The sequence below is a fragment of the Leptodactylus fuscus genome, chromosome 2 (genome assembly GCF_031893055.1).
Source record: "Leptodactylus fuscus isolate aLepFus1 chromosome 2, aLepFus1.hap2, whole genome shotgun sequence".
Classification (NCBI taxonomy): Eukaryota; Metazoa; Chordata; class Amphibia; order Anura; family Leptodactylidae; genus Leptodactylus; species Leptodactylus fuscus.
In genome coordinates, this window is record NC_134266.1 from 134,974,345 (window position 1) to 135,001,815 (window position 27,471).

A 27,471-nucleotide genomic window follows, 5' to 3' on the forward strand; every position below is an offset into this window, starting at 1 on the left:
GGAGCCACCATCTGTTGGATAATCCATTTGTGTTCTACACCTTGCTTCAAAGCCAAGGGAGCCCCTTTTCCGTGCAACGGTTGATTCTTACAGGAGTGACATTGGGACTTCAGTGATTGAAGTACCGTGAGTGGGCTGTTATTCCCTTTCCCTTTTTTCCTTTTGATCATTGTTCTTATAAGATACTTCTGTCTCTTCCTGAACAGCTCTGATATTGACTGTTGTCATCTGAGGGTCTTGTCTCATCTGAGGGTCTTGTCTCATTGAGGGTCTTCTGTCTCAATGGGCACTGATTTTTTTTTTTGTGATTTGTTCTTCTCCTATGTTATGATCACAATCATTGCCTTTCCATCTCTTGTCTGACCAAGGTCTCCTCTTAAACCTAAATGCATACAAAATTGTGCAGCAATAGGTCAGTGGAAAAACACGGATGATATCTTTATTCCGACTGTACCTCCGTTTCATTGAGCCTAGACTGTAAAATGACAGGTATAGGATCTGTCCTGAATTTTGTCCCAGGCTCACAGTCCCATACATGGACCCATGATAATACACAGGAATGTTTAATGGGTGATAGTAAATAATGGGTCAGTGTGCTACTTGTGAAAAAACATGTCTAGCACATTGACAAAGCGCATGTTCGTGTGCATGGAACCTTACTGCCATGGCTTAGGCATAGAGTGATGCCACCTCTAGAACTGACATATTTCTTCCATTTCAGCTCTCCATAGACTGATCATATCTGACAATATGCTTTAATGTATTGCGTTTATTCAATGTCATGAATGACTTAAGGGGAATGATTGACCAAGAAGGAAGTATTTTTTTAAACCAAGTTTTATGTTAAATAATTTTTAATTAAAGGAAAAAAAAATTCTGCTAGTACAAGACTGTAATCTGAATGGGCCCTAAAACTTATTAAACTTCTTTAATTTATTTATAAGCTTTACATTATGTTTTGTTTTATTTCAATAACTTTTATAACATAAATTCTGCTAGTTTCCTTGGATCGTCGTCATACATGGAACTGCTGTAAGGGGGTGTTCACACTACCATCGGTGTCCAAGCGTCCGCTCCTAGTGTCCGTTCAAAATCTTGTGCGGACATTAGCAGCGGACACTAGCTGTGTCCGTGACATTTCGAATTGATTTAAATGGACATCGGGTGCGTTCTTTTACAGTCCGTGTCTGTCCTTAACTGTCCATTCCCAAAGATGTCCGACTTTTCAAGCGAACAGCAAAACCCGACATGTAGGTCTAGTGTCCGCTGCTAATGTCCGCACAAGATTTTGAACGGACATTAGCAGAGAACACTACCTGTCGGACACCGACGGTAGTGTGAACGCTCCCTAACAGTGATCAGTTTGTCTACTTACTCTGAGAATTTATTGTTATGATGTTATTATTATTATTATTATTATTTATATAGCACCATTAATTCAATGGTGCTTTACATTTGGGGGTTTACATACAGTACACAAAATATACAAACAAATATAATACTAACAATGGCCGACTGGCACAGTGGGATAGAGGGCCCTGCCCGCGAGAGCTTACGATCTATGAATCTATGGCTCATGATAGTTAATATGATGAATTATTTTTACATTTCGGCCCATGCTGAATTCTTCTGTGGGAAGAACTTTACATGTATTCAGCACAGGAACAGACTAGCAGACTCATGAATTACCTTACAGTACACCTGGGAGAGACTAATTCCATTGTGGTATTTTATAATGTTCTCAACTAGGCCCGAGGCTGTAGAAAGGAATGTACAGGATATAAATTGGATCAGGATTCCTTGTATAGTTTCCATTGGTAGTCACTGACATGAGTTAGTGCTAAATGAGTTTTAGATATATAAACTATATGGATATAAACAGTCAGTGAATGGTTAACAGGGCAGTTTTCTGTGTCACTAGGTGATGAGCTTGTCCTGACAAATCTCTCTCACAGTATCAACCGGGACATGCAGGTATATACATGCTAGGATTCCTAGCTACAGAGTTGGACCTACAAAATACCCCAGGCCCTGGGTGTACGACCTCTACTCATAAAACAAAGGAAAAGCATAGCAAAGTAATAGACCAGTTAAAGGGAACTGCCATACTTCTCGCCTTATTAAGAGAGTACAATGAGTAGACAAAGCACTGACTTTAAGAGGAGTGAACTCTCCTACATGGTAAGACATGCAGCTGTCTTAAGGAGCATGCAACATATCAGCTCTGAAAGGAATGGCTTCTACAAAGTCTTAATATTCCGTTTAGGTGATAATAGGAAAGAATAGACTGCACAAAATATGATTAGTATAGACATTAACTCTACAGTCCCTAGTATAGGTTTTATGTAGAATGTAGGGAAGATATGGACTTTTCCTTGTATATACAGTGTATTATATACACTATGCATGTTGCACATTGGTCATTTTCTAAATTAAATGTCATTGCTACAGTATACAGTATTTCCTAGCACAATTTACAGTGTAATAAAATTTAGATGATTATATTAACATTCCTAACATGAGTGTTTTGGTAATCCCAAAGTTATAGGCATTCCTTTTTATCCAGCAGCTAAGAGTTTCCTTTGAAGCAAGCTGAGTTATCTCATTTTTATTTGTAGGGAATTCCACCAATATTTTCTAATAAAATACACTGGAGTTTATATAACTCAGAGATATTAACTGGAGAACAGAAGAAAAGTCCAGCAAAGGGACAATGTGCTCCAAGACTGGGGAAGATATCAAATATCCTGAGTCTAATCCCTCCCCTTACTTGATGGGATCCAGAAAACTGCAGAAGTTTTCAGGTTTCCTAAAATTCATTGCGTTGGCAGGTCTGATGTAATTATTTGAGCAGAGGTTGTTTCCATAGGAGGATCTCCAGAAGGAGGCACATAAGAAGGCTATTTTGCAGGGTTCTGCTTTTCCTATTAGTGTTTGTTCACTGAAGAAACTACAATGATGTTTGTTTGACTAAACTCTTATATTAATCCGGCAGTAAGCAATAAACTATATACTTGTAAAACATAGTGTCATATAACCACTAGTCATCACTACACACATTGCATTACCTAGGAGATTCTGCAAACAATATGTTATAGCTGGATGCACAGAAAAATGTGGACTATTACCCATTCTCATTATACACTGAGCAGTAGTTATATTATTTTAGTAGATTCTATGGCAAAACTATAACTTTCAGTAATACTTGTCACTGAGGACTATCCCTGATGCTGCTTTGTGTCTGATGTCCTGAGATTTAACATCCAAAAGCAAGTCAAGAGACCCAAGTGCAAGTGTGGACACTGCCCTCTCTGTCTCCTGGTACAGAGGCATCACATCACATCATTCATACTCACCGTCCTGTGGGGCTGACCTCCTTCACATACAGGATTTTGGATCCATGTTGCAAATAAGTTAAAAGCTGAGCGATATTTCCCCTCTGTGCTGAAACTTCACTCTGAGTCTGTGTCTTCCCTTCCCCTCCTGTCTCCTCCTCCTTTCTCAAACTTATTTTTCCTCCCCTCTTTTTCCAAATTCTCATCCCCCTCCTCATCTCACTATCTTTCAATCTGTGCATCTGGCTCTCGGTTTTCTTTTATCTCTCATTCCACCGCTTTCTCTAGCAGTCTTCACACTATGTTAATAATTTATGACTGACTGAATATATCATTGGGCATTAAAGGGATTATATAATTAGAAATCCTTTTTTAACTAAATACACATAGGAAAAGCCTTAAGAAAGGCTTCTTCTCTTACCGTTATTGTTCTGATCCACGCTGCCGTTCCTGAGAAATTTCTTCTTTCTTCCATATGTAAATGAATTTTCTCGCAGCACTGGGGTGTCCCAAGTGCTGCTTGATAACTCTCCAGTGACGTCTCTGTGTTCTTTTCTGGACAGCCTCTTCTCTCGTGCTCCCATCATGTCTTCATCCAAAAGTTCCGTCTGTGTGTGTCCGCCGGCAATTTTCTGACTGCGCTGACTGCACATGTCCGTTGGACATTTTCCTGTGGCCAAACAGGAGAGGCTACAGGAAAATGGCCAACTTTGCATGCCCGTCGGCCATTTTGCTGTGATTTCAGCTCACTATCAACTTTCTCGTTCTGTGTTCCCAGTGAAGAGCTGTCAGTGCCGGTGCCGTAGCTCTACACTGTCAGAAGGGCGTTTCTGACAGTCGGGGCAGGTTCACACCAGCGCCCGATCTCCGTTACGCAGGTTTCCGTTTTCTTCCGGCAGAAGACGGAAACCTGCATTCGCTGCCTGGCCATGAGCGCCTGTGAGCGCCTTCTGCTCTCTGCAGCGACACCTTTTTTTTTTTTTAACCGGACACAAAGTCCTGCATGTCTGACTTTGTGTCCAGTTATAAAAAAAACGGTTTTGCCGTGGAGAGCAGAAGGCGCTTACAGGCGCTCACGGACGAACACTTTTCAAACCCATTCAAATGAATGGGTATGAGAAATGACTGCAGGTTTCCATCTCCTGTCCAGTTTCTCAGGCAGGAAACGGAAACTTGCATAACGGAGATCAGCGCTGGTGTGAATCCGCCCTCAGTCAGGAACACCCTACCTCACAGTAGCGTCTATTCTGCTGCACTGTGAGATGGGGCGTTGATTACCATCCGGGGATGGACGAGTACTATCAAGAATGGAAGGAAGCATTCCTCACTGCTCTCACAGTACAGCGATTGAATTTCTGAATCACAGCCCCCACCTAACACTGCCCTTCAAACATTACAGAGCCTAACAAACAGCACCTTACGCACCAAAACTAACTGCGCTTGTTTCTTGGTAAGAGTGGAGAATAAAGATAAAATTTCAGCTGTTCTGGAATCAGTGGAGTGGGGCCTATTGACTGATTTGAATTGGTGGAGGTGGTGAAAGGTCCTCTTTAAGATATACCCACACTCTATTAATTTTAGAAATAAATTCCCTTAAGGTCAGTCTTTTAGTTTAAACCCAATTGGCTTCTAGAGCTTTCCTCATCTGGTATAAGACCTTTTGTATCTCTAAGCCTACATTGTCATCCAGCTCTTACATCTCTAGGAGTCCCAACAAGAGATGCGCCTCAAGACAAGAGAAGGACTCTTGATGGGTTTGAAACTTCAAACTCATTTGCTTGTTGTGAAGAAAACTCTACGCAGGTGTTTCAGCAACAGGGCTCTGTTGTAGAATTCTGTGCTGAAGATGGTAACCTTTCCATGACCCATAGAGACACATAAGCATGGGTAGACATAGTAGGAATCACGCGCTGTGACAAGTTCTCCAGTTCTTAGCCACAATTGTTTCAACCATCTAATAAAATCATGTTGGACAAAGAAAGATGATGCCTGTTTCATCATTGCCACATTGACCACATTACACACAGACATGCTTGTGTTTACAATGGGAGAATAAGCCACTCCCAGACAGCTCTGGTAGGATCTGACGTTCTGGTTCAAGCATGTTGTAATCCAACATGCTGACTGCAACATCTGCTCCTGGGTTCAAGTTCAAGTAAAGTTATAACATCCCGGAGGCCAAAAATTCTGAATATTATCTCTAACTATCAATAACTGGAGGGGCATGTGCAGGAGGCCTAATATCCATGTTGCTTTCAGACAATTGGTTGGCAACCCAATTGTAAACGATAAGCAGTATCCAAAACCACAATTCCAAAAGAAAGTTTGTATACTGTGTAAAATGTACTGTGTAAGGGCCCATTCAAAAGGGCACAGAGGGGGCAGATTATGGCGCGTAATCCACGTCATAATCCGCGCCCTCACAATGGTGGTCTATGGAGACTGCTAGCGTTCTTTTTTCCACTAGTGGCATGAAAAAAGAAGCGAGCTTCCCTTTCTTCAGGCGGATTCCGTGGCTCGTTGAGCCATGGTGTCTGCCTGGTGGAAGCAACCTCCGAAGTCGGCCTATTCATTTGAGCCGACTCCGGAGGTGGAAGATGTGACCGCGACAGTCGTGGCAAGCAAGCTTTGACCCGATAGTGACGCAGCTCCCCGCGTCACTCTTGGTGCCAAAATCCGCCCCACCGCTCCCTGTATGAACTAGCCCTAAAATGTAAAAAACAATCATTTGGAAATTTCATATAAGCATACAGTGGGGAAAAAAAGTATTTAGTCAGCCACCAATTGTGCAAGTTCTCCACTTAAAAAGATGAGAGGCCTGTAAATGACATTATAGGTAGACCTCAACTATGAGGGACAAAATGAGTAAACAAATCCAGAAAATCACATTGTCTGATTTGGAAAGAATTTATTTGCAAATTATGATGGAGAATAAGTATTTGATCACCTACAAACAAGCAAGATTTCTGGCTCTCACAGGCCTGCAACTTCTTTTAAGAAGCTCCTCTGTCCTCCACTCATTACCTGTAGGGAGAAACCACCTTCTCAGGTGTGTGGAGACTTATATCCATAGTTGTTCCACTGCAAAGGAACATGGGAAGAATATGCAAATCTGTCTCCCAAGATGTAAACAGGGAGACAGTGCCTCTGCTATGTTGCCCTCTATAGCAAGCAACCCTGAACATCATGCCCGACTTCCCAGAAGCCTTTGCTGCATGATGCAAGGTTATAACCAAATCAGTTTCTCAACTACGGACGGCACCATTTCTGTCTCTTTGGACGTCATCAGCGCAGCCTAGAGAGAACTGATTTGGTTTAAGTGAGAGGCTGAAAGACCAGATTGTGGGGATAATGTCTATCCTTAGGGAGAGACCACCTTCTCAGGTGTGTGGAGACTTATAGCCATAGTTGCTCCACTGCATAGGAACATGGGAAGAATATGCAAATCTGTCTCCCAAGATGTAAACAGGGAGACAGTGCCTCTGTTATGCTGCCCTCTATAGCAAGCAACCCTGAACAACATGCCCAACTTCCCAGAAGCCTTTGCTGCATGATGCGAGGTTATAACCACATCAGTTTCTCAGCTACGGACGGCACCGTTTCTGTCTCTTTGGACGTCTCTGTGAACTTTCTCTTAAAAGCACTGCGGAAAGAATCGCAATATGTTCACACAGCGGTTCTTCCCACAGCGCTTTAGTGCTGCGGATACGGCCCATGGGGCCTTAGCCTTAGACTAAGGTCCCATGGAGCGAATACTGCATTTGTGATTTTGCGTTTCTGCTGTGGTCTTTTCCGCAGCGTTTTTTTTGTATCAATTGAAAAGGAAAGAAATATTTTAGTAATTCTGCAATTCTTCTAATAATTCATTTGGTTCAGAAAGAAAGAAATATTTGGTAATAAGGTTGTTTACTAACCATTGAAATTCCTTACTCACATCAAAAAGTTACCTGGGAATTAAAAAAACAAAACTTTTAAGCTTGATTCACATTGTGTATTGTGGATGTCTTTTTAGAGTGATTAACCCAGCAATCCATGGCAAACACTGCCTTGTCTATCACAGATACAGCTGCGCTCACTTCCTCCTGTATGCTGACTCAGAGCTTTCTCACTTGTCTTCCACCAGCAAACGTTTGTGATGTGACAACTATTTGTGGATACAAGAAATTCTATAGTGATGTGTCTAGGCCAGTTGACAACTCATCACCTTGATACAAACTCTAAACCTGCATACAGAGCAGCATAGTGGAAACACGCAGAATATTTATTTTGAGAAACTGGGTAACTAAATAAATTTTTTAAATTGTGTATATGAAAACAGTTTTCAACCCCTTAACCCCTTCTCAACATCCACCGCTCTATAATGGCGAATGTTGGGCATTTAAAGATGGCGGTTTCTCTGCTGAAGAGCAGCTGCCAAAGCTACCGGGTCTTCTCTGTAATCTCTGATTGTGAGGCTAACCCCCCCCCCACACCTCCTAAAGTAGTGGGAACAAGCATAAAAAGAGCCAAACCACCACTTTTTATTTTTTTTTTGCCTGCCATAAAAATGTGAATTTCCCTAAAATGGTAAAACTAACAAGTACACCTGGCCCAGCAAAAAAAGACCCCTTATACATCCCTGTATGCAGAAATATATAAAAAAAAAAGTTACAGGAGTCAAAATATGGCAACTCCAAGAAATATTTGCTTTGCAATTTTTTAAAGGGATTCTATCATTAAAATCCTATTTTTTGTCAATCACATGTAGGAATAGCCGTTCGGCAGAAATCACAGTTTTCGTCGGTATGCAAATGAGTTCTATCACAGCACTGGGGGCGGTCCCCAGCGCTCAAACAGCACTGAGGGCGTCCCCAATGCTGCGAGAGAACTTTCCAGCACCGCCTCCATCTTCTTCAAGAATGGCCTTTCTGTGCGTCTTCTTCCAGATCTGTGTTCAAACTTCTAGGCCTCGGGCAGAGCCGACTGCGCATACCCACAGGCCACAAGAAAATGGCCACTTACTTACTGTTGAGCACTGAGGGCCGTGCCCCAGTGCTGCGAGAGAACTCATTTGCATACAGACTAAAACCCGGATTTCTACCAAATGGCGGTGCGGAGAAGACTTCTAAAGGTAGAAGAAGAATAGCCTTTCTTAAGGCTATTCCTACGTGTTATCGAGGAAAAAATTAGATTTTAATGGTAGAATCCCTTTAAGTCTTCTTATGGCTCTGTGAACGGAAGAATAAAAAAAAAGTTTTGGGGTCTGGAAGGTAGAAAGTCAAAAATGAAAATAGAAACATTCCTCCAGAGGCAAGATATTAAAGGGGTTGTGCAGCCTCAAGTCGAATTTTCATACTGATGATCTATCCAAGGAATAGATCATCAATATGTGATCTGTCAAGGTCAGACACTTGTACCCAGTACAGATCATGTTTTCTAGCAACCTCTGGGTGTTAGAATCTGCTAGTGGATCGGATCCAGCACTGATCCTATTCAAGTAATAGGAGTGGCACAGCAGTCACATTCACTGTATATCAGTGGTTCCAGTGAACTGCTGCGCCACTCTTATAATTTGTTGCCTATTACTTTCCCTGTGGATAGGTTACCAGTATACAAATTTGATTAGGAGCTGTGACTGCTGTGGGATGTCTACAGTGGATACCATATGCAGTGGATCCACCTATGGCAAAAAAAAGTAGATCTCATCTTTGTGCAGCGGGTTTCATGAGCAGTTTCTATCTGCAGCAGAACATAGAGCAATAATGGCCATGCTGTATGTTCAAAACCCACATTGTAAACTATGTTGTGCTGCGGGTTTTTATGTGCAGATGGGATTTGTTTTAATCTCATTTACTACACTGGTAATGCATATTGCATCAGGGTATCTGCTGGTGGCTACACCGCGGATATCCTACTAGCCTCATTGACCGGCATAATAAAGAATAAAATAAATAAGATGCTCAACCTTCTTGGTCCAGTGCTACTTTATAAAGTAGGCCAATGACTTGGAGTAACCCTAAACCATTATCTATAGGATAGAGAATAAATATCTAATTGGGGAAGGGGGTCTGACCACTTTCGTCTTCTGGCAGCACCAGGTCTACATGCCTATATTTTTAAGTGCCTGAGACTGGAATGAAAGTGCACAAGCTAAGTGATGAGTATGTCGGTTTACACAGCAAGACATGTCTGGATGTAAGGAGGGCAGACATTACCAGAATTTTTGGCCCCTGAATAATGTTTTAAAGAGTTATTCCGATCTCACTCTTTCAACATATATACATAGCAAGTCCAAGGCAATACAGTCATGGTGGGTTACCCTGGTGCCTCTTCACACACTCTCTTTGTGGGCTCAGTGTTGCAGTTTATCAAGTGCAGTCTTTATGGAATTCCACTACATGTACAATGGAGTTCTGCCCACCAAGGCATTCTTCCAGGTGTACAGGTGATGACCAAAAGGCTTAGGTCACTAATAGGAAGGTATGCCACTTTGCCTTAAGGATACGTGGTCTGTAACCATTCACAGGTTCCTCTACAGGTTTCAGTAGGGGCACTATAGACCCAGTAAGTATTCACAGACTCTTCACAAATGACAGGTGTAGGGGTGGCTTCCCTATGTCCCCGGTGGGTTCTCAGGTTAAGCTTTCTTAAGTTCACCATACACAATAGATTTTAGACGGCCATCGTTCACATTCATACATTGTTGCAGGTGTGTGTAAGTAGTATAAACACGTTCCCACAATAAACCCACAGATCTAGTAGTCTAGCCCATACACAAATAACTAGAGCTCAACAATGAAAGAAAAAATCTAACAGTTTACAAAGTTGGGGGTTATGCCAACAGACGCACCATTTCCTAGACAGTCATTTTAAGGACTATGCCACAGCCACCAAGGGCTCTGCATTCAGGTTTGAGGAATGACAGCGCTGAGCATATTGTGCCCTTTCATGCTCTGTGGCTGGATCGATAAAGATTTTACTGGTCACAGACTCCTTTTAAATGCTAGAGGAACTTTAGAAGTGTGAAGTTTTTAATAAATGTGCTTCATATCCAGTATCTGTATAGCTACCATAACAACATTGTTGTGCATATATCAACAAACATTCCCTCCTGCGTCTACAGCTTCTTAGATCAGCCCTCAGGGAGTGAATTTGAAAGCAAGTTATAAGTTCAATTTACTTTATATATCAGCTGTCTGAGACTATCACAATGTTTAATTCCATTCCATAAGAGACAGAGAGGCATTGGGCAAGGGGACACTCTCTGCTTCTGACTGGACAGTGTCAGAGAGCTCAGAATCATATCCCCTTATCTGTTCTGACCCGGGACCCTCCACTTATACAGTAGAGTGTCTAACTGGCTGACTGTCAGCTGCACTGATTGCTGAGGAACAATGGGGACTAGAGAATAGTCTAACTGCCCCGGAATCAGCGGAGCACCCAGTAATAAAAGCTGCAAATAATTGGAGTTGGTGGAGATGGGTGAAGGTCCTCTTTGACTAATCTTTTCAGCAGGTGGAGCAGTGGACACAGTTCTTCTTGGCTATGACTGCTTTTAGTTGCATTTTATAATTTAACACAATGTCTGTGTGGGAGATATGGAGCTCTGTGACACAAAATGGAGCTGCTATAAATGAATATGTTACCTGTAGTTACACTTTCTCTTGAAAACAGTGAACTTTTATGATTTGCTAAGATAGCAGCTCTTGCGGCATATCTACTGCTACATAGTGAGTTATATAGTACTTTATTTGTGAGATAACAATCCTACTAATATTATAAATGTGAAAGTTTGTGTGTTTGGATGTTTGTGGGTTTGTGTGCTTGGATGTTTGTTCTTCAATCATGCCTAAACGGGCAAACGGATTTACCTGAAATTTCACACATACACACCTTGGGTCACGGATTGAAAGATAGGCTACTTGGTATCCCCGTAGACAACTGGAATTCACATCCACAAACGGTGATTGTCACTTAAGAATTCGCTGAAGGACCTGAGATGACGTCATCCTAGTGCCTTCAGCCGCTCACCCGGTTAGCTGGCGCTTCTGTCTGGACGGAGCTATTGGGTGCCCAGCAAGCAGACCAACATGGCGTCGCTCAGCACTCCGGAGCGTCTGCATGCTGAATCGTGGTACCAGCTCTGGTGAGTACGCCATGTCATTCGGCAGCAGGGGAGTTAGGGGAATTTGCAGAGGGGGGCCTGCTAAAGAGAGGGGGGTTGGGAGTGCAGGGGGTGCCCGACAGGTGGGGGCCATAGGAGGGGGTCTGCAGGAAAAGGGGAGGTGGGGAGGTTAAAGAGGTGATCACACCTAGGAAATATCCAAATACTACACTGTCTGCTCACAGTGGTGAGACTAGACTAGACTGACATAGTTAAACACAGCTAACTGACTACCACATGATGTCTATGATAGGCTATCATAGACATCATGTGGTAGTCAGTTAGCTGTGTTTAACTATGTCAGTCTAGTCTAGTCTCACCACTGTGAGCAGACAGTGTAGTATTTGGATATTTCCTAGCAATTCAAAGTCCCCTGATGAGTGGCGCAAGACAGTGCCAGGAAACGCGTAGGGACTAGGGATCTATATATGTATTATACCAGGGACATATAGGGGCAGCTGTGGACTGCCCTTGTCAGGGCGGGAGTTATTTGGGCTCTGAGGGTTAACTTGAGGTGGTATTATAGGCAAAAATCCTTTGATGGACCCCTGACCCTATCAGATTCTCCCACCTGCGAGACAACCCTGGTAAGACCATTTCAAATTACTTTATATGATACACGGATCTTGACTCTGCTACATTGGTGAGAATTGAACGGTGTATTTTTTTGAGTCTATTGTATTTGTGACTACTCATGAATATGGTCTTAATATGAGGACCTTGTTGAAGGGACCTTTTTAAACAATATAAATAAATGTTATGTTTTAAATATTTGCATCAGTGCTTTTGCTTTTTCTTTCTTCTGCTACCACGTGACCTCCTGTGAACTGACTCGGCTTGATTGACTACGCTTTGACTTCCTCTGGAACCTGTTCGGACCTCTGGATTACCAATTTGACCTGTATATCTGTTTCTCCGTGCTGACCTGCTGTCCCAAACTTCTTACACTGAGGTTAGTGTCTGGGTTTTTCTTGGTCTTTTTTACTTGGGGTTTGCTGGGTATGCAGAGCTCTCTGGGCGGCTGCGGTTCTGGATACCGGATTTTACCAAGTCCAACTCCACCATGGAGTTCTGACGAAGAGCGTAGTACACTCAGGACTGTTTTTGCTTCGTTGCCTGGGGATTCTAGTTGTACAAAACTTACAGTGATTATTGTTGTGTCAGGTTCCTAACACACATTCATTGCTATAGTCCTTAAAATATCATTGGCACAAGGCATATCATTCATACTAAAATGATCAAGGGTTGTAAAAGTACAGTATGTGTACTAGGTAGAACTAGAAACAATACAAAGAAAAAAGTACACTAAAAATTAACTTTTATTAATACCGCTAAAAGTGTTATGACATATAAGGCTCAATGGCCAACTCAGGAATAAAATACGTACCCACAATTCAGTCGATACGAAACTAGCGTACCCTGTGTATACTTCTTTCAATATTAGAGATGTCCTGTATTATCCCAAACACCCCCACTAGTTTTTGATATGGATCTCTTACCCAATATTAGTTGTCTCCTCCATAAACACACAGGGCAAAGAAAAATCAGGACCAGGACAGGAACATACATACACTGACTAGACCAGTCTAATGTGCTAACTTACCACTAGTTAGAGAGCTTATGCTACACTCCCAAAATTATGACTAGTAACATGGGTGACTATAACTGTACATTATCCTGTGGCAGGTATAGTGAGGTATAGCAAAATTCCTGGGTAGTCCACAAGTGGTCCCTGTGTTGGAGAAATTCCTGGGTGGAGTAGTTCCCCTGGTGGGCTATTGTGAAATTGTTGGAGGGCTCTCCATATAAAGGTCCTAGCAGGAAGAGTGGTAACCCTAGTGGGAGGTGTGTAAGAGTGAATTTGCTTGATTGTTGAGGCAATCTTTAAGAGAGGGTGGTATAAGTGCACACATAATCATAAGGTGGTATGAGTGCACATGTTAAATAGATGCCTGTTATCCCCTTCATCAGAATGAACAGTTGAATAAGAAAAGGATTATAGTTAGATAGGAGAGGGATTTACCTACATGGCTCAAGTTAAGCTGTTGTTTCTTAGGTTACACGGCATCATTTCTTAATTTTGATTAGGACTTGTTTCTGGAGCCAGATTGCACAATGACTTTTAATAGGAGAAACAGAGTTGCATCCAAGCCTTGCAACGCAGAGAAGCTTTGTTTTGCCATCCTGCAAGGCAGACCATTATAAACAGGAGTAGCTCAGGCTACCCATGGAATGCTATTTAAGGCACCTTTTTATGCCAGATAGGGAGGAAAAGTTCAGCTTCTATGAGGAGGTAAGTTCAAGACTAGACATGGGTAATGCAGTAGACGTGGTGTACCTGGACTTTTCAAAGGCTTTTGATACTGTTCCACATAAACGGTTGGTATGCAAAATGAGATTGTTGGGACTGGGGGAAAACATATGCATTTGGGTTAGCAACTGGCTCACTGATAGGAAACAGAGGGTACTTGTTAATGGTAAATATTCAGACTGGGCTACGGTCACCATTGGGGTGCCGCAGGGGTCAGTATTAGGTCCTCTCTTGTTTAATATCTTTATTAATGACCTGGTAGAGGGTTTACAAAGCAGGGTGTCTATATTTGCAGATGATACTAAACTTTGTAGGGTAATCAATAATGAGGAGGATAGTAGAATATTACAAGGGGATCTACGGAAACTGGAAGCATGGGCGGAGACTTGGCAAATGAAGTTTAATGCTGACAAATGTAAAGTAATGCACTTTGGTCAACGTAATAAAATGTATGATTATGTACTTAATAGTAAATTACTGGGTAAGACTGCCAATGAAAAAGACTTAGGGATTTTGGTGGACAGCAAGCTTACCTTTAATGACCAGTGCCAGGCAGCTGCTGCCAAGGCAAATAAAGTTATGGGATGCATCAAAAGAGGTCTAGATTCTCATGACAAGGACATAGTTATGCCAGTGACAGTGACAAGAGGACACCCTCTACATCTGGAGGAGATAAGATTTCACCAGAAACATAGAAGGGGATTCTTCACAGTAAGAACAGCGAGGCTCTGGAACTCTCTGCCACAGGAAGTGGTGATGGCGGATTCACTGAACAAGTTCAAAGTGGGCCTGGATGCCTTTCTTGAAGAGAAAAATATAATGGGTTATGGTCTCTAGATTTTAAGGACACGTTGATCCAGGGTTTTATAATGACTGCCAGATTTTGAGTCGGGAAGGAATTTTTTCCCCTGAAATAGGGCAATTGGCATGAGCCCCATGGGGTTTTTTGCCTTCCCCTGGATCAACACTGTAGGGGATTGTAGGGTTATAGGTTGGACTTGATGGACTCATGTCTTTATCCAACCTCATCTACTATGTAACTATGTAACTATGTAGCTTTCTATACAGAAGCAATGGTTTGCTGCTGGAGGTCTGCGCTCAGGGATTGGTCAACTTGAAGACACATAAGTGACCCTGAAATATCAACTGAAACTATACTTTACTTAGTATTTGCACTGGTTCCTAGAGTTGCAAGTGTTGTAATGCAGATAAGCTGTGTGTTTCTCTCCTGTAGGACAGTCTGTTGTAAGCTTGGGCAGCCCAGGCTACCCATAGAATGCTATTTAAGGCCCCTTTTTCATACTGGATATGGAGGATGAGTTCAAGTAGTTTTTGATATAGAAGCAATGGCTTGCTGCTGGAGGTCTGCAAACAGGGATTTGTCAACTTGAGGCATAAGGAAAGGAGACACATCAGTGACCCTAAGATGTCAATTGAACCTATACTTTACTTAGCAGTTGCATAGGTTCGTAGGAAGTGGATGTCACTAGAAAGTGTGCTGCATGTCACTGGGACCTAGAAAACTGCTCACTACTACGATCAAGATCTACTGCTCATCTCCTACTACACTGCCTTGTCTGCTATGGTGTGACTACCCTGCAGCAAAGTTGTAAATATGAAAGTTTGCATCTTCCTTTCCTTGCCAGTCCAGGGTTCCAGTAGGTAAGATGCAAGGAATGGTGATATGGCTGAGTGATTGCTGCATGAAGGATTACCACTGCTGTGCTGGTCATATCTATAACATTGTACATTGTACTTCTGGTGGGGGATGGGGGGTGATCTGCCTAGTGCTCTGTTACCACCTTGATATTGTTGAAAGTGTTTCAGGAGACGTGATGATGATGAGGATTCTCTTCCTGCTGCAGACCTTCAGTAACTGAGACTGTTTACTGTTCTGGGGATAATTTACCCTAGACTCTTAAAGAGGACCTTTCACCATTTTGCCCATAGGCAGTTCTATATACTGCCGGAAAGCTGACAGTGCGCTGAATTCAGCACACTGTCGGCTTTCCCGATGTGGGCCCGGTGTAAAGAGCTTACGGTCCGGTACTGTAGCTCTTCTATGGTCAGAAGAGCGTCTCTGACACTCAGTCAGAGACGTCCTTCTTCACAGCACAGCCAATCGCGCTGTGCTGTGAGAGCCGGGAGGAACGCCCCCTCCCTCTGCTCGCAGTACTCGTCCAGAGACGAGCATTATCAGGGAGGGAGGGGGCGTTCCTCCCGGCTCTCACAGCACAGCGCGATTGGCTGTGCTGTGAAGAAGGACGTCTCTGGCTAATTGTCAGAAACGCCCTTCTGACCATAGAAGAGCTACGGTACCGGGACCGTAAGCTCTTCACACCGGGCTCAGATCGGGAAAGCCGACAGTGTGCTGAATTCAGCGCACTGTCAGCTTTGTGGCAGTATATAGAACTGCCTGTGGACAAAATGGTGAAAGGTCCTCTTTATTGAAAACTCCAATGTAGCTGATCAGGCTTGTTGCTGGTATCCCTTATCAGCATGTGAAGGTCATGGAGCCTGTGTAGTTAGGGAGCCTACAGGGTTTAATCCTGGGATGATGTGGATATAATAAGAAAAAATGACAATATACAATCTGGCGGACCTCAGAGACTGGGATCCTGAATAAGTCGGAAACTCTTGGACTTAAGCAAGAGGCCAGAGTAAAGTGAGATGAATGTCTCTAGGCTCACCTCTAGACAGTCCTCCCCCTTTTTTGTTTACATTAATAGACTGTGCTTAAATCCAGATGTTTATAGAGTTACCAGTTAAATGGATTGTCTAGGAGTTAGAGCAAATTTTGGGTTGGCTGGTTGAGTGAAGAATTAAAAAAAAAACATATTCATCTGTCCCTGGCACTCCATTGTCCACTCACAGTCCCCTTTCCATCACATCCTGGGGCTTACGCTGACTCATCAGTGGCCTCCTCAGTCCCTGGAGTGGGACCTCACTCTCATGTCACCAGTTCCTTACCAGCTAATGCAGAGGCCACTGATTGGTCTGATTGATCCCATGAGCCTCACAGTTTCTGGCACTACAAGCTGTGATACATGACAGACAGTGGACCAGGAATGGAGTTTTGGGAGCAAGTGAATATTCCTTTTTTTCACACCCAACTCAGCACTTCAAATCCTGGAAACCCCTTTAACTAAATGATCATGCATCTGGTTCAAGCACAACCAAAAGGCCAAGAAGCTTAGTTCTGTCAAAGTCCAGTTTATTAGTCCTACTTAGAAAGTATTGGAAATTGTAATGTAATAAATTACCCATGATATATCACATAAAATTATAAATATGACAGGAATTTTTAAAAAATATCATATTATGCAAATACAGTTTGTAAGATCAAGGTTTTTGCTCCAGTGACAATTTCCTTCTTTAGATGCAATGGGCAGATTAACTGTTAATATGTGCCAGTATTCTACTTAGATTCTGCTCCATAAACTGACTTACATTACTTACATCATGTTTATTAATAGTTTTATACACATTCTGACACTTCTTGTTAAACTTTTTCCTAGAATATGTTCTGGTCTCCCAAGATGGACCGTCAGATCACAGAAGTATGAAACTGTAGCTGACCAAAGAAGTCCATGGACAGGACAGGGTGGAATAGAGAGGAAGAGCTGAGTAACACAGAGGAAGAGATGCAGGCTAGCTATTTCACTCCAATGCTTTATTCTCATTACAACTCTTCTAAATGGCTGTATAATGCCCCCCCATCCTACTTCTGAGTGAGTGAGAGAATTAGGCAGTACTTCCATATGCTGTCTAAGAGACATTATAGCAAATATCATCTACATTAGCTTAGTGACAGATGAAAAATAAGAAGTAAAGGAAAAATTGATTGAAACATTCTATAGAAATACTTGGATTCAGTGAGCAACAAATTTATTGTTCTATGCTGTGCCACATAGTGAAAATCACAATTTTAAATGACAGAATCCCAGGATATGGGGCTTGATAAGTTCCTGCCATTTGTTTGAAAAGTATTTGTTCTGCAGATACATAGGAGTTGACTTTAAATTATATCTAAATTTTTGTGAGAGTTTTTGACAGTCAGAATATTTATCTCATTTTTTTACGAGGTAGGTTGGTGCAGGGCATTTGGACCTCTGAAATTTATCATCATAATTGATACCAGGAAAGAGCTGGCATAGACCTTTGCTTAGGCACATGGACTCTGAAGGATGCGCCTAATTCATGACAAGGTGTGACTATTGTCATAAATTAGGTACAAACTCTGGACCAGCATGGAAAATGTTTTAATAAATCAGCCCCATAGTCTTAAAATGTACATTTGTCTTCTCCATGTAAAAACCTAGACGTCACTCTGTTGAGTCACTTTGTACATAGACAAAGAAGCTTGACTCATAGTTTCTGCATTTTTCATTTCTACTATAATATTCCCCTAACTGCTCATTTTGTTCTTGCTGTCCAGGCATTTCTGAATACTGTGACAATCCTGACCTCTGTCACCTCTTCTTGGAGGCTACGGTGAGAACAATGGACACTCCTCTCATCGCACAGATGTTCTTCTTCCATGTATGAGTTAACCTCCAATCCCTATTTCTCCTTATCTGGAATTTCTCTTACCACACAGACAGCTCTGAATAATTAATACCAAAATTTCCCATGGTCATGTTTCAACACATCAGAAAAACTCAAAAAGGCGCCATGCTCTGGATGGAAAGGAGTGGTTGTACACTAAAATAATACTAGAAACTGGATAGATGTGTGATGGAGGACTTTCTCTTCAGTTCACACCTCTACTAGTCTTCTGTTCTGCCTATGACTCAAATACACATCGGCTTCCTCCATTATGGGCTCCTGACTGTTTACATCTCCGTGTAAGATGTTGGCAGGAGCTGTAGCTCTTTTGGACGACTCAGAAATTCACCCCTCCCTATGTCTGCTTCAGGGCCCCCTCTGTGTCTAGAACCAGATGTGTTTTACGCATTACATTATTCTCTATAAACTTCCAGCTCTGATGTCAAGGGGTTTGTGTACGAAAGCTGGTTCAATTAAAGTATCCCAGCGTGGCACTAGTTTACTGCTCGATCTGTGACTCTGTGTAAAAAAAACAACCCAAAAACTGAATTTTAGACATGTAAAGACACATGCATGGTAAAAGATGCATGTAAAGTGCAATAAAAACAGTAGTGCTTGTAAATTTGTTGAGGAACTAAAGGAGTTGTCCAGATTCTACATCCCCTGACTTCCTTAAAATAGATCTGAGTATGTGACATCATTCTTATATGCTTTCAAGTTGTTACTTTTTCCTGGACAATTCTTTAGTTTGCTTACTTTTATAGCATTGACATATTCAGCAGTGGTTTACAGATATTGTCCTCTACAGGGCTCACATTCCCTATTGGTATCATACTGATACTGAATGTGCAAGGAAATCCAAACAAACACAGAAAGTACATCTAAACTCCTTACAGGTGTTTTCCTGGGTTGGATTCAAACCTAGGTCTCTAGCACTACAAGGCATCAATGATAACCATTGAGTCCACATGCTGCCCATAACTGCATTTTCTTGGGCCTCAAGATGTTAGTGACTAAAATGTTAAATTTGTAATGGGGCAGAATTATAAAGTCTGATATTGTCTACTCCGGTATCAAACCGAAAATTGTCAAAATGAAATGTGCCAAATGTATTGATAATTAAAGGGATTGTCCAGACAAAAATGGACAACCCTTTTAATGTTAAAGGGCCCCTTCACACAGAGTAAACGCGCGTGTGGCAAAATACACGTGTAAAAAAAACACGTCAAACTACGCATCAAAATACATGTCAAAATACACGTGTAAAATGTCATTGAAGTCAATGGGAGTCTTATTTTTACACGTGTATTTTTACACGTGTATTTTACCAAAATACATGCACGTTTACTCCGTGTGAAGGGGCCCTAAATCAGCTAGGGGCACCCGTGCTCTTGTGGACTCTTCTGGACTTCAGTCTAAGCCACTGATTGGAGGAGGACCCGTGATGTCAAAGGTAGCAACATTCAGGCCGTTCTCTGATTGGCCTCAGCAGTCACGTGACCACTGAGGCCCATCAGCTGCTTCAGCGGAACTCCAGAAGAGACCCAGGAGAGCAGAATAACTAGGATGTGCTGGAGGACACCGGAGCATCGGGGACAGATGAGTATGCATTTTTATTAAGGCAAAAATGTACCCTTTTTCCATTCTTCTGAGTTACATAATTTACATAATTAAAATCTTCCTAGCCAAAAGTTAAAAATACTTGAGCTTTGCTACATTATTTGTATAGTATATTGAGCTTTTCTAGAGTATGTGTATAGTATATTGATGCTGTATTGCACACCAGGCTGTGTTCTTTGCAAGGTACAGGAGCTGACTAGTAGTGCAAAGTGAGACATCATACTGTATGGAGGCTGCTATGGAACATTATACTGTGTTAGGGGCCACTATGGCACATAATACTATATGAAGGGGCCACTTTGGGACATTATAGTGTGTGTAAATGGGATGTTATACTGTGTGGGAGCCAGGTAAGGGAGTGCTATGCCATGAGGGGGGCCCAAGTCAAAAGTTTGCTGAGGGGTCCAGTTTTTGCTATTTACACGCCTGAACCAAACTGAATTCACGACCACTAATGCCATCCATGGACCTCACTGTCATATGAACCCATTTGTTATAAACCTTTCAATTCATTAGGGTCACGTTCACAGAACATTGGTAAAGATGTACATGCAATTATTTATATTATGTGTACCCTGGATAGTGTAATTTACTTTTTATTACTTAATTTATTAATTAGACAGGATTTAAAAGCTGATAAATTGCAGGAACTAAGCCCCACCCACATGTTGGGAAAAGTGCACAAAGTGTTAAAGGGGTTTTCCAAGTATTTTTTTAAATAAAGAAAAACATACATACTTATCTCTCTGTTCAATTCTGTGTGTTTGTCAATCCCCACACATTATTGTGTCATCCAGTCAATGGCTGAGCGATACATTACCATTCAACGACTGATCGGTAGCATTGCTTATGTGTGGCCTGAAGATCAGAGATCTGGCTTAACATCAGAGATCAGAGATCTGGCTTAACAGAGAAGTGAGTATGAGTATGCACATTATTTTATTTTAAGTCTCAGTGGGGAAGAAAAAAATTGGAACACATCTTTAATAAATATAAGGCACATACACCAGATTTTTTTTAGGCAAAGTGTGAATTCAATTACATTTTCATTTGTAAATCTTCCCTATTTTCTTGATTTTAGTAGGGCCCTGTATGCTCACGTCAATAAATTATTAAAAGGGGGTTTCCCTACAAATAAAACCATATTTAAATTTGTTAAACATTTTTGCAAATATACATAATTTAAAATTGCGTAGCCTTTTAGAGATTTTTTTTAACTAGCCAACTAACTAGTGATAAAAACTTAGGCTATAAGATGAGTCTGAAGAGAACCTAGATTTATTGTGCAGCCACTGTGATAAATATGGGGCAATTTTCAGACTGCCTGGTCTGTTTACACTATTTGACTAGTAATAATTGTGGTCAATTAATACAAGGTACCATAGTAATAGATATAGGAGTTTTACAAGGTAATAAAACATGACTATTTTCTTCTAGAAATACTGTAGAATCACACTTGCCCATGGGTTATGTCTGGTATAGAAGTGAATGGAGCCTAGCAGTGCACTGAACCACACAGAACACATAAGAAGCGTCAAACATCCACAGGGCCATAGTCCACTCAATCTCTACAAATTCATTCTCTATCTACAGTTAGACACAATATTAAATCCCTACCCTGTAATGTAGTTACAGGGATCCAAGAATCTGATCTTAGAGTTATTTGATGACATCATTACAATTATACACAGTCCTAACTGTTCTTCTTTCATGGAAGATAAAAGAGGAGATACGGAAGATAGACACGGAAGATAAAGAGTTTATCAAGGTTTTTTTTGTGTCTATTTAGCCATAAAGTGTCACAGTGTTCAGAGGTCACTACACTATTTCCTTGGTTTAACAGGTTGGAACAAAGACATCGAAAAGCAAATTTCTGTGATGTGACATCATCATATAACTCCAGTTAAACCCATTGGATTTTGAGTGCAGGAACAGAGTTATTTTACATTATGGTAATACAACACCAGTCTTCTTAAATGGAAGGAAAAAATGAATTTTTATAAATGATCTCATATTACTGCAGGGATGACTGCTGGAAAAAAAAAATTATTTTCTTTTGCCAAAAAATAAGATATTTCTAATACATTCACATATCAGCTGAAAATTAGCTTTACTGCATTCTCCATATCAATTTCTTTTTTCATATGCACAGCCATAGAACATTATTAACCCCTTAAGGAAGTGGCTTATTTTAGCCTTGAGGATGGACATCGTTTCCTTTCCGATTTTACCATAGCCATATTATTATTATTATTATTATTATTATTATTATTGTCATTATTATTCATTTTGGTTTGTATTTTTTGAATTTTTTTTCAACATAACATTTAGTCATTAGTTTAGAATGGGTTTTTTTAAGTGGAAATATTGTAATTACAACTTTCATGTGTTGTTCCCTATGGTTCTCTAAGCACCTTCAGGCTATTATACAAAATGGACAGGCTATTAGTACATACTCAGGACTCATGGCCATACAAATCTCTCACCATCTTTAACATATGTGTGGCACGTAGAAGTGATCTGCTGTGGCAGTACAGTTTTACATTAACTAAATACAAGCATGGCTGCAACTAGTCTTCTCATAAGCATGGGGTATTCTAATAGTGCGGTTAGGGTGTGCCTTTTACTGGTGTAGCTATAAAATACCTTGTCCTTGTAACCATTAAGTATAAAATTGTCTCCAGTTACACCTATCTGATCCCTGGATTTGGCAACTTTTTCCATAGCCAAGATGGATCACTTATAGATATGTTTGTGAAAGATGACATTTTGCTTACATATTTATATGCCTTAATAGTATTTTATTAAACTATTAGTACAAATATATCAGAATATAGACATTTTAAGGTCTAAAATGCACCAGACTCTGTCATACTATATAAATTGGAACCTAATATACAGTCAGGGACAATAGAGAGTTTCTTGAACAACATACACTGCTCAAAAAAAAAATAAATAAAAGGAGCACTCAAATAACACATCCTAGATCTGAATTTATTAAATATTCTCATTGATTACTTTGTTCTGTAAAAAGTTGAATGTGATGACAACAAAATCACACAAAAAAAGTTATTAACCAATGGAAGCCTGGATTTGTAGTCACCCCCAAAATTAAAGAGGAAAAACACACCACAGGCTGATCCAACTTTGATGTAATGTCCTTAAAACATGTCAAAATGAGGCTCAGTAGTGTGTGTGGCCTTCACGTGCCTGTATGACCTCCCTATAACACCTGGGCATGATCATGATGAGGTTGTAGAAGGTCTTCTGAGGGATCTCCTCCCAGACCTGGACTAAAGTATCTGCCAACTCCTGGACCATCTGTGGTGCAATGTGACGTTGGTGGATGGAGTGAGATATGCTGTCTCAGATGTGCTCAGTTGGATTCAGGTCTGGGGAACGGGTGGGCCAGTCCATAGCTTCAATGCCTTCATCTTGCAGGAACTGCTGACAAACATCAACCACATGAGGTCTGGCATTGTCCTGCATTAGGAGGAACCCAGGGCCAACTGCACCAGCATATGGTCTCACAAGGGGTCTGAGGATCTCATCTTGGTACCTAATAGCAATCAGACTATGTCTGATGAGCACATGAAGGGCTGTGTGGCCCTCCAAAGAAATGTCTTCCACACCATTACTAACCCACTGCCAAACCTGTCATGCTGAAGAATGTTGCAGGCAGCAGATCGCTCTCCACGGTGTCTCCAGACTCTGTCACCTTTGTCACATGTGCTCAGTGTGAACCTGCTTTCATCTGTGAAGAGCACATGGCGCCAGTGGCGAAGTTGCCAATCCTGGTGTTCTTTGGCAAATGCCAAAGCTGTGAGCACAACCCCTATCTGTGGACGTCGGGCCCTCATACCATCCTCATGGAGTCAGTTTCTAACCATTTGTTCAGACACATACACATTTGTGACCTGCTAGAGGTCATTTTGCAGGGCTCTGGCAGTGCTCCTTCTGTTCCTCCATGCACAAAGGTGGAGGTAGCGGTCCTGCTTCTGGGTTGTTGCCCTCCTATGGCCCCCTCCATGTCTCCTGGTGTACTGGCCTGTCTCCTGGTAGCGCCTTCAGCATGTCATGTAGCACCACAGACAGTCCAGGAGTTGGCAGATGCTTTAGTCCAGGTCTGGGAGGAGATCCCTCAGGAGACCATCTGCAACCTCATCAGGAGCATGCCCAAATGTTGTAGGGAGGTCATACAGGCACGTGGAGGCCACACACACTACCGAGCCTCATTTTGACATATTTCAAGGATATTACATCAAAGTTAGATCAGCCTGTAGTGTGTTTTTCCACTTTAATTTTGGGGGTGACTCCAAATCCAGGCCTCCATTGGTTAATAAATTTGATTTCCATTCATGACTTTTGTGTGATTTTATTGTCATCACATTCAATTTTGTACAGAACAAAGTATTCAATGAGAATATTTCATAAATTCAGACCTAGGATGTGTTATTTGAGTGTTCCCTTTATTTTTTTGAGCAGTGTAGTTACGTTTATTAAGGCATATATATCCAATATCAAAAATAGAGACATTTAAGAAGTACAGGAGGTGGGGGAGGCCAAAGTGGAGGGCTGTCCCTCAAAAACAGGGATACTTTGGCATCACCCTAGGTACATGTATAAAACCAACATAACACCAGCTGGTAATCAGCCTGTTTAATAGGTCCTGAAAACTTTAGCCTGGGGCCACAAGCTACACACCTTCTAAGATCATGGTAGTCTTAACCAGCCTCTGAGAACACTTGAGTTACTCTATGCATATATGTAAAACCTTATATTTTGGTTCTTGGCAATTGCCACTAGATGGGTCTAGGAAACTTACTGAAAACTATTTAGGATTTAAACTCAAATATAACATAGTGTGCAGTCAATCCATATACTGTATACACTATATTGACAATATATGTGTGTATTCGGGCACACATCTTAATCATTGAAGGTGTTTCATTCAATGCTATTGCCACAGGTATATATAATCCAGCACCTAGCCATACAGTCTACCTTTACAAACATTTGTGAAAGAATGGGGCATTTGAAAGAGCATTCGAAGGAGCTCACTAAATTCCGAAATAGTAATGTAATAGAATACCACCACTGTAACAAGTCAGGTCATGAAATTTCTTCCCTAGTAGCTGTGAATAGCATTATTAAAGACTGGAAGTGCTTAGGAATCATTTATTGATACTAATTAAAAGCCTTCTAACCACTAGATAAAATGGTAAGTGAACAAACAGAGAAGGGCTATTCTGGAGTGTGTGTCTATCTGCTCAACTGTGTAATTCCAAGGATGCACGGGTGTGGACCCTAGATACTATACTGGTGCCTTACAGAACCCTGCCTGTCAGGAGTAGCTAGGCAGAGCCTATAATAAGGAGGATCCCTTCTACAAGTCTCAAACACCCCAATATAGCACACACCTATACTGGGTTTGCAGCTGCCAAACCCAGCACTAAAACAGTTGATTAACCAGGATAATGGTTCACTGGTTAGATTATCACACACATCACATTAACACACACCGCCACAGAAAACTGCCTGACGTGTTTCACCGATTAATTATCGGTTCTTCAGAGGCTACTATATTTCTATCATGGCCTAAACAGTGTTACCTAACTAATGGGTTAACATTACAAGTAGCAGGTATGTTCCTAGTGTTGCAAGCGTCCGGCATAGCAATGCCCCTACTTCCCGGCCGACGTAGGCGAATCAGTGGCACTCCCGAGTGGCAAGCCCATCACTGGGCTCCTCCCCCTTCATGACGCGATCACTGTGTAATGACAGGGAGACAGTAAGATACAGTAACTCTCTGCCAATGGATAAGATGCCTACTGCATCTAATAATAAACCAAGGAATTCAATCGCGGATATACCTCCCTCCAGGGAAGCCCCTACATAGATGACAGATCACTACAACAACACAAAGGTAAGCAAATGTGACAAGATTCATAAACACCAGAAAAACCACCATGATTACCAAGGGTTAAACCCATCAACACACCCAGCAACACATAACTTAATATATGGGATAATGCCCCGATCCCCCCCCCTCCTTCTCCCCCTCCCTAGATCACAGATGGGAAACTAAAAACAATCCATCCATCATAACAAAAGTATAAGGGGTATAATAGGGGACAATTGACTATAAAAAGGAAGTATAAGAGATAAACTCATTAAGCCCCTTCGGAGAGACTGTATCAAAAATGAAGGTCCAGCGGGCCTCCCTCTGGAGGACTTTTCGATCATAATTGCACCCTCTCGTTTGATGTGTGACCAGTTCAACATCCTGGAAACACAGATTACCGCTGTCCCCTCCGTGCATGTCCCATATGTGTCGGGCTACTGACGTGTTTTCACTTCTTGCGACATCATTGATATGTTCTCTGAAAAACGGAAAAAAGACCATAAAAATGTAGAAAACATCAACAGTTTCTCCTATTACACACATATTACATGCTTAAATATGTAACCATTTGGATATTTCCACAACTAGTTTTCCTTTGGGACAATATACACGGCACATAAAAGTCACCAACTCACTGATGACTCAATAACCTCAGAGCTACAAACAACCTCTGGCATTAACAACAGCTTAGACCTGTGCATCGAGAGCTTTATGGCCTGGCCAAGCAGCTACATACAAAGCTTACATCATCAAGCACAATGTAAGGATCAGATGGAATGGTGTAAAACGTGCTACCACTGGAATATGGGGTAATGGAAACATGTTCTGTGACATATTACACTTCTCTATCTAACAGTCCGATGGATGAGTCTGGGTTTGGTGAATGCCAGAAATGTAAGCTAACCGTAAAATTTAGTGGAAGAAGGATAATGCTGTGAGGGGTTTTTTTTGGTGATTAGAATAAGCCTTTGTTTTAGTAAATTGAAGTCTTAGGGTGCATTCACACTGAGTATGCACTAAGTTCTTTCTGAACGTAAAAAACGTTCAGAATGAGCGCGTACAAAGCAGATCCCACATGAATGGGCTGCTTTTTTCCCTATTCCTTTCAATGTGATAAGCGCGTAGGGAAAAAAGCAGCCCATTCATTTCAATGGGGAGCGCATGTATGCCGGCTCCCATAGAAATGAATGGGATCTGCTTTGTACGCACTCATTCTGAACGTGTTTTACGTTCAGAAAGAGCTTAGCGTATACTCAGTGTGAATGCACCCTAAATGTTTCAGCATATCAAGACTTTGTGGGAACAGTTTAGGGAAGGCCCATTTCTGTTCCAGCACGACTGTGCCTGGGTACATAAAGCAAGGTCTATAACGGCATAGTTGGGTCTGATGTAGGAAGATTTGACTGTCCAGCACAGGGGCCTGACCTAAACCCCACTAAAAACTTTGGGACAAACCAAAATGGAGATTGCTAGCCAATCCCTTTCCTTCAATATCAATGTGTGACAAATGCTGTCCTGGATAAATGGAAAATAATTCCGACAGATGTACTCCAAAATCTTGTAGAAGAAGAGTGGGAGCTACAGCTACTTTACCTGTGGGTGTAGGTGT

General features: G+C 41.5%; 1 protein-coding gene across 1 annotated transcript in view; it reads right to left on the reverse strand.

Annotated features, from left to right (window-relative positions):
- Positions 1 to 11,473, reverse strand: part of COL16A1 (collagen type XVI alpha 1 chain) — a 141,084-nt gene extending 129,611 nt beyond the window's left edge. Inside the window, exons 1-2 of the mRNA XM_075263112.1 lie at positions 11,346 to 11,473; positions 11,186 to 11,255 (exon numbers count right to left, since the gene is read on the reverse strand). Coding sequence (XP_075119213.1) covers positions 11,186 to 11,255; positions 11,346 to 11,473 — 198 coding nt within the window. The remainder of the gene's footprint in view (positions 1 to 11,185; positions 11,256 to 11,345) is intronic.
- Between the last annotated feature and the right edge of the window lie 15,998 nt (positions 11,474 to 27,471).